We start from the raw sequence: 7,764 nt of genomic DNA on the forward strand, positions 1-7,764 counted from the left end.
AAAGCAGGACAGGCTGTTACCTGCACATCGCTGGGGACTCACTTCCTTCTATTCTTCTCTTCCAAACAGGAGATGATTCAGGACCTGCTGGTCAGCAGGGTCCATCTCACATGGCAGTGGGTGAAGTTGTGAGTCAGTGTGCCAGGCGGGAGGTGGGCAGCCTCACTTCATTCACAGCGCCTGCCGCAGGGGTCCTCAGTGTCCTGGCACAAGCCCAGTGCTCAGAGAAGCTCCCAAGGTGGGGTCAGGACGTGGCTTCTGCTCCTGCCTGTCCTCTGGGCGGGTCCCTGAGTTTCCACCCACTGTATAGCGGGACAGCTCCCTCCGGGTGTGGGTCTAAGTTCCTCTTCTGTGAACCCTCAAGGCTCCTGCTCCACCCCTGCTTCTGTGGCTCACACAGCACTTCCCCTGCGCACTGCTCCCTTCTCCACTCACACACAGGGGCCCGGGATCCTCAGCACTGAGATGCTGCTGCCCCTGCTGCTGCTGCTGCTGCTGCTGTGGACAGGGGAGTGGGCACAGGGACAGAGGAGTGGCCACAGGCACCGGAGGCTGCCAGATGCTGAGCCTTCTTTACCCTCGAGGTGCGCACCTGTTAGTCGGACCCACAGGGTGGAAGTGCCAAGGTCGGTGACTGTGCAGGAGGGTCAGTGTGTCCTCGTGCCCTGCGGACTCCCCCAGAAGGCAGTGTCCTCTAGGAATGGCTCTGTCTATGGCTACTGGTTTCAAAAAGGGGCTGATACAAATAACGACTCCCCAGTGGCCACAAACGACCCACAGCGACAAGTGCAGGAGAGGACTCAGGACCGGTTCTACCTCCTGCTGGACCCAAAGACCAGGAACTGCTCCCTGAAGATCACAGATGCACAGAGGGGTGACCATGGCTCATACTTCTTTCGGGTGGTCTCAAGAAGTCTAAAGTGGAATTTCTGTGCCAACCAGGTCTCTGTGGAAGTAACAGGTAAGGCCTGGGCACAGACACAGCTTATGGGGGCCTCTTGAGGTAGCTGGGATGGATGCTGGTGGGAAGGGTTGATTTCAAGAATTAGGACCCCAGGAGGGGCTAGGTTTGAGCCTAGGCTTCTCCCACATCTGTACCTGGGACCCACCCTCATGATCCCACTGTCTCCTCTCCTCTCCAGCCCTGACCCACATCCCTGACATCCTCATCCCGGAGATCCTGGCATCTGGACGCCCCAGCAACCTTACCTGCTCTGTGCCCTGGGCCTGTAAACAGGGGACACCCCCCATCTTCTCCTGGGTGGGGGCTTCTGTATCCCACCTGGACCCCACTGTCACCAACTCCTGGATGCTCACCCTGAGCCCCTGGCCCCAGGACCATGGCACCAACCTCACCTGTCAGGTGAGGTTCCCTAGAGCTAATGTGACTGTGCAGAGGACCGTCCAGCTCAACGTCACTGGTAAGTGCTGTCCTGGTAATCCAGGTCCCTGGGCCTGGAACAGGAAGACAGAGCCCTGGAACTCACACCACTCTGTGCTGGAATCCTGGGTGCACAGGGGCCTTGGAGGAACACAGTCTTGAACCTTAGTGTTTGTGTGGCTTCTGGGTTGGTGGTGGGGAATGCCTCATTATCACCTCCTCTTCACCCCAGTAGAGAGGGAAACAAATGCTGTCTTCTGTTCCAGAGTTTGCAGAGGAACCCTGCAATCAGGGTCTCCCCAGAACCTGACTTAGTAGAGGGAGACTCCTTCTTCCAGGGACTGCTGCTGGCTTGTTGCCTGTGCTGGGTTTGGTCTGAGTAGGGTTCAAATATTGGGAGGCCTGCAGCCAATCACAGGTAGCCTCCATCAGGCTTCTTGCTCCAGGTGAGGACCTTCATGGGTGAGCAGCGATTGCCTCCTCTCCCCTCCTAAAGGATGTGTTTTCTCTCCCTCCAAGCAGTGATTATTTGGGGGGCACTTTTAAGATACCTTTCAGGGTTTAGCACAGTGCACTGCGCACAGCGAATTTGGGTGCCAAGCAAATACAGAGAATTCTCATCAGCCCCTGCCCTCACCTGTGCACAGCGCCCCCTTGTCATCAGGAGGCAGCAGAGTGCTGAAGAGTTAGAAATGGGGATCCCAGAGGTGCACACCCCACACCTGGAGCCTGAAGTCCACACCAAGCCTCACCCTTGGTGTAGTGCGTTGTCACCATCATAGTGTATAGTACACTACTCTTTAGTGCCTTAAAAATCCCTTTGGGGTGTTTTTGTTTTACTTCAGCCCTAACATCTGTGCAAAGATCACCCTACTGCCCCTGCCCTGTCCCAATGGTAATGCCATCTGGCTCCCTCTCTGGACAGTGGGCACTGTCAGGACAGGGCAGTTCCCTCATGGTACTGCTCAGCTGTCACCAGGCAAGGCCCGGAGATGCATCCCTGGCTCTGGCTGCTGGGATTCCCCAAGGCACAGCCAGGCAGGCCCAGGAGGGCTGCTTGTGTCTGATTCAAAGATTCAGTGCCCACCTCCTGTTCCAGTTTACCTCTGCTACCTTCTGTGAGGACAAAGGACCCATTTAACCCCAAGGAACAGGACCCATGGGGACCAGGAGAGGAGACTCAGACCTGCTCCCTGGAAGGAAGTGGGGACCAGATCTGTAGCATTTCATGGCACTTTCTGACCCTGTCACCATCTCTAACAGAAGGTCAACAGGGCCCAGAGCTTCAGGCTCCCACTGTGGCCAAGCCAGAGGTCTGATGCAGGGAGGAACCTGGTTCCAGGAGAAGAAGACAGGAAGGCAAGGGATGGACAGTAGGGATAGGCTGGGCTACATCCTTTACCCCAAGGTTCTGGACAAGGAGGTCACGAGGCACAAGCGGGTCCCAGGGACTGAGTTGTGTCTTGGAGGTGAAAGCCTCCCTTAGAGCTGGAGAGAAGGGGTCACACGCTATTTATCAAGGTTGAAGTTTGGCTCACTTCTCCTTTCTCTGCAGGGGACCCCAAGACAGCAGCAGGAGTGGTCCAGGCGGTCATTGGCATTGCTGTCATAGCCCTGCTCGCTGTCTGTCTCTGCGTCATCTTCTTCATGTGAGCTTCAGCTCAGGGCATGGCAGGGGCTGGGCTGGAGCAGATGGATCTGGAGCCAGAGGGACGGAGGGATGTGAGGGGCAGGGGTGCTGTGCTACTGAGAATCCAAGCTGTAGCTTCTGGGAAAGCCTGGTCTGTCCAGGAAGTGGAGGAGGAGCAGGGAGAAAAGAACCTTGTATAGTGCCTTGTTATGCCAGCCACCAGGCAAGCGTTACCTTAGCCCTGCCATGGTTATTTGCCTCAGGCTCCTAACAGTGACCCCCCAAGTCTGAGGAAACCAGGCTCAAAGACCCTGCTGTCCCCCCTCAGAGTGAAGACATTCAAGAAGAAAGCACTCAAGACTGCAGAAGACACGAAGGACATTGAACCTGCTGCGGGGCCATCTTCGCTGGTGAGTGCCATGCTGAATCTGGGGTTGGGGCTGTGCCCCCAGACTCCTCCATGATGCGGTTTACTGCTGTGCCCCATTCGCCGGGTTCAGAATAGAACTGGTCACCTGCCGCCTGCTTTATCACCTATGTGTCAGTTTTATTCAGGCATGATAAGGCCAACCAACCAGGGAAGGCAACCACAGGAAAGGCAGTTCATGACTCACAGTTCCCAAGAGAAATGAGCATGCCATGCCAATGCCACAGAAGGCCGTGTGGGGAAGCACTAGGGTGAGCAGGAGGCAGAGCGTGGGAGATGCAGGCTTTACGGGAGGAAAGGAGGAGGCGGGGTGCACAGGCTCTGCAGGGGTGAGACTGGCTGCACTGCATAATTTCAGGAGGCTCTGGGACAAACAGCCCTGTCCCCAACTGCCTGGTACCAGCCCTGGAGTTATGGGGCAAAAGGATCATGGCCCTGAGTGTCAGCCTTCTGCAGAGAGTGTGGTTAAGCGTGGGCTTTGGTTTTGCTTTTTAGCACAGCAATGATGCATTTATGTGTGGGTCCTTTACTCTCTGTAGATACTGGCTGTCCCTGGAAGAGGTGGCCTCTCAAACAGCAAGGGCATGGACACAGCACATCACACACACGTAGCTAACACACCCCTAAGTGTGCTCCTCCTGCGGGCTTCCCTAATGATGGCAGTCCTGCCCGTGGAACTCAGCCAGGCACCTTCCCGCATTCCGCCCAAGTTCACTGTCCCCTCTTCCTCTGCCAGTAAGCTGCAAAGGATGTCGATCCCTCTTCTAAAGAAGTGAAGCCAACTTCTCCTTTTGAGCTAAGTTCCCCTCACTTTTGTTACCAAGCCGCAACTCTTCCTCCCCATGTGTCATCAGTATCCTATAAAGCCACTGCCCCGTAACCCAGTTATGAGATGCTCTATGCTGCTAAAAGTCATCCGAAGAGCGTGGTCTGGCATTTGGGGCAGGAAAGTCAGGGACACTTTCATTGCATGGCCTTCTTCCTCCCCGTGCCGCCTCTCAGGACGCTGGCCCAGCTACCCCTCCTGCACCCAGGCCCATGTCAATCTGCCCAACTCTGTTCATCATCTGAGCTCTGGTTTGCATCTATGTGCAAAATTCTGACTAAAGTAGACAGCGCTATCAGGTTGTTGAAGCCAGAGTCAGCAGTACCTGTGCATTTACCCAGTCCTTCAGTACATAATCAGCCCTCGTGGGTCAGTTATTCCAGGTGCTAGCACCTTGTCTGCATTTTTAAAAATCTACCATTATTATTGTGTATTTTGAGCAGAAGGGTGACATGAATTTTCACCATTCGAATGAATCCCTCTGTGAAATTAAAATATTCTACACTAGGTGGTGCAGGGGGGAGGCCAGAGACAGGAGACACAAGCGACTCAGCAAGGGACGAGTAGTGAGGGCAGCAATGAGGAATCTGGGTGGGAAGGTGGGTTCTCGCCGCACCCCAAAGACTGAGCCCACGGATTCTGCTAGTGGAGTGAAGACCTCACTGTGGGATATCGCCAAGATATCACACTCTCTGCCTCCTAGATACCTTGGATGATCAAGATGCCACAGATATCCGTGTATGTCACAGGTGACCCCACTCTGGTAAATCACTGAACTGCAGGTGACAGAAACTTCCAGCCCTGCAGGAAGACAAATGCTTCAAGAAATAGAATCAAACACTGTTTTGCGTGAGGCACCTCTGAGAATTCAGCTTAGACCGTAAATGCCAACAGTTTGTGGTGAGGAGTGGGTTCCAGATGAATACCGAGTTTGGGGGCCCTCCACGAGAAGGTCTGAGGATGGAGGAAGCCACTAAAGTAGTGAGTCCGACCGAGCTCAGGAGAGGAGGCCAGGAGAGGAAGTGGAAATTGTGAGTTTCAGAACGCTTTTGAGAAATGCTGTGGTAAATCTAGAGCTGAGAAATAGGTTTGCAGCAGAAAATGCTTCTGCTTTGCAAAGCTTGACATTTCTAGGAGATCCCGAGCCAGATCCCCTGCAAGGCTGTGTCACCCTCTGTAGAGGTCTCCTCCCCGCTGGTCCATGGCTGCCTCCACCATACTCGCTGCACGGGGCAAGGACAGGTCTGAGGAACCTTCCTAAATTCTCTCCTGGTCACCCACATGGAGTGCCAGTTGTCACCATATGATTATTTGGCAGTGTTTGTCTCTGTCTCCTTCAGCACTGGAAGCCACAGGGCCGGTCTCTGCATCGCCCGGGTCCATGTATCCGTTGCTGAGCACGCAGGAGGAACCTGGCTGGTTGCATGATCTGAGGACAAGTGGCCTTTCCAAGTACTTAATCTCCCTAAGGTTTAGTTTCTGTGCCAGGAAAATGGACAAGATAATAGCATTTTTCACATAGGTGCTGTGAGCATTGTGAATTAGAAAGCAGAAATGAATGGAGGTGTGTTGGCCTTCTGAACAAGTACTTGATCAAAAAATGAAAGGTGAAATTCACTTTATGGACCCTCTCTGCCTTGTCCAGGTTCCTCTCTCCACACTGTGACTCCCTTTTGTTTCTCCTCAGGGTAACCCAGCAGAGTCCAAGCCACAAGACTCCACTGAGCCCTCTGGTTCCATGGAGGCCACCACCGCCACCGCCACCGCCACCTCAGAGGAGGAGCAGGAGATCCACTACGCCTCCATCACCTTCGGTCCCCGGAAGTAATCCTGCGGGGAGCCCTCCGACCTCAGGATCCACTGAAGGACCGAGGGGAGCGTGGGGCTCAGCCAGGACCCTGAGCCTCTGCTGGACTCCCAGGCTGATTCCTGAGACATAGCATCCCCATCTGCACTGAGTTTATAAACTACTGTTGCAAGTTTCCTGCGACACTGAACTTATCTCAGACTTTGCAGTCAGAGAGAGTTGGGATGGACCTATGTTCTCTGGTTTTCTAAGAAGAGTGCAACATCAGGAGGGCCACTACACCCACCATGACCCATCTCCTGCTCCGCTCTGTACGTGGGCGTGAGCAGCTCTGCTTCACAGGTTGCTGTGGGGATTAAATAAAGCATGCGTGGAAGACGCCCAGCAGAGGTCCCCGTGTGTACCCACCACTCACTGGTTCCTTCTCAGCGGGCCATCCAGTCCAGAGGCTCAGGGTGTCCCATTGAAAATTGTATCTGCAGCATGTCAGACTCATTCCCTGCTCAGACCCTGCCATGAAGCCCTTCCTTGACTCTACATCCCCCCCAGTATCACCACTGCTTCTACTCCTTAAATCCTCGCCCCTTCCATCCCACCTCTCCCTTACTCACATTTTCCACTTCTTTTATGCCCTCCTAAGCCATATGTTAGCATCTGACATTTTCTTAAAGTTAAATATGACCAGAGTCAGTTCCCCAAACCAAAAGACTAACTGATAAAATTTCAACATGACCTTCTAGAACAAAGACTGAGAAACCTTTTTGTAAAAGGCTACTGAGTCAATATTTTGGGCTTGAGCTGGGCATGTAACTCTGCAGTACAGCACCTGCCTAGCAAGTGCGAGGCTTTGAGTTCCATTCCCAGTATCAAAAAAAAAAAAAAAAATAGGCTTCACAAGCCATAGTTTCACACGACAATCTGCAAATGAACAAACATGGCTGAGTTTCAGCAGAACTTCATTTACACACCATGGGCCATTGTTTGCTGTGGGTCCTACACTGCACGTATCTCTCCTCCTTTGCAGAACCCTACCACTGATCCAGACTGCTCTACTGATCCATTTTGATGCATCCCTCACTGATGTGTGGCATCTCCTCCAAGGGGCCCCATCCCACACCCTCATTGGATAAAATGTGCTTACCCTTCAAAATGAGCTCAGAAGTTGAAGTCTGGGTAGACACAGTGGACAGAAGCTCATACCCATAGCCCCCCCCTCCTGAAAAGACCGCGTAAAATAACAGAAAACTAGTCTACGCGGAAACCACCCAAACTTCACCATCGCTGTAAAAGGGTTAAATTATTAGGCTACAGATTGATAAGAATCGTTAAGTACATGGAATATTCTGGCACTGTGTCCGAAGCAGCTAATGCCTAACCCCTATTTCCACAGCAGGCCCCGCAGAGTCCACCCTCTGAGGAGGATGCTGGCAGCCTGGTGGTGCAGACAGCCCTGCCTGCTAACACTGGGAACTGACCTTAGACCTCGAGTCTAGATGAGAAGCCACCGTTTCCTGTCTCTTCTTTCTTTGCAAAACTATATCATTGGCATAGTACCAGAATATGTCTTTGCAAATGTTCCAGACAAAACAAATAGCTAAACTGAGGTGAAAAGGCAGGCTGGCTTGGGGCCCAGGAGTGGAGGAACACTGTAGAGGCGGAGCATCTGTCCCCCTTCCCACTCCTGCACCACTGG

At 53.3% G+C, this 7,764-nt stretch overlaps 2 protein-coding genes across 3 annotated transcripts in view; one reads left to right on the top strand and one right to left on the bottom strand.

Moving 5' to 3' along the window:
• LOC100714832 (sialic acid-binding Ig-like lectin 9) overlaps positions 1 to 247 on the bottom strand; it is a 45,144-nt gene extending 44,897 nt beyond the window's left edge. Inside the window, exon 1 of the mRNA XM_013147712.3 lies at positions 21 to 247. The gene's annotated coding sequence lies outside the window, so the exon portion shown is untranslated. The remainder of the gene's footprint in view (positions 1 to 20) is intronic.
• A 125-nt stretch (positions 248 to 372) lies between these two features.
• On the top strand, positions 373 to 6,456 carry LOC101788539 (myeloid cell surface antigen CD33). 2 transcript variants are annotated; one of them, XM_063253222.1, is made up of 5 exons: positions 373 to 961; positions 1,143 to 1,421; positions 2,937 to 3,030; positions 3,340 to 3,421; positions 5,605 to 5,945. In XM_063253222.1, the coding sequence occupies exons 1-5, from the start codon at positions 466 to 468 to the stop codon at positions 5,659 to 5,661; spliced, it is 1,008 nt and encodes a 335-aa protein (XP_063109292.1). In that variant the 5' UTR covers positions 373 to 465; the 3' UTR covers positions 5,662 to 5,945. The 2 variants fall into 2 exon arrangements, with proteins under 2 accessions (XP_063109292.1, XP_013003314.1); XM_013147860.3 differs by lacking the exon at positions 5,605 to 5,945 and adding an exon at positions 5,952 to 6,456 and having other exon boundaries at positions 377 to 961.
• The last annotated feature ends 1,308 nt before the right edge of the window (positions 6,457 to 7,764 follow it).

This window comes from Cavia porcellus, unplaced genomic scaffold (assembly GCF_034190915.1).
Source record: "Cavia porcellus strain 051 isolate PalLab524CR breed Dunkin Hartley unplaced genomic scaffold, mCavPor4.1 scaffold_7, whole genome shotgun sequence".
Classification (NCBI taxonomy): domain Eukaryota; kingdom Metazoa; phylum Chordata; class Mammalia; order Rodentia; family Caviidae; genus Cavia; species Cavia porcellus.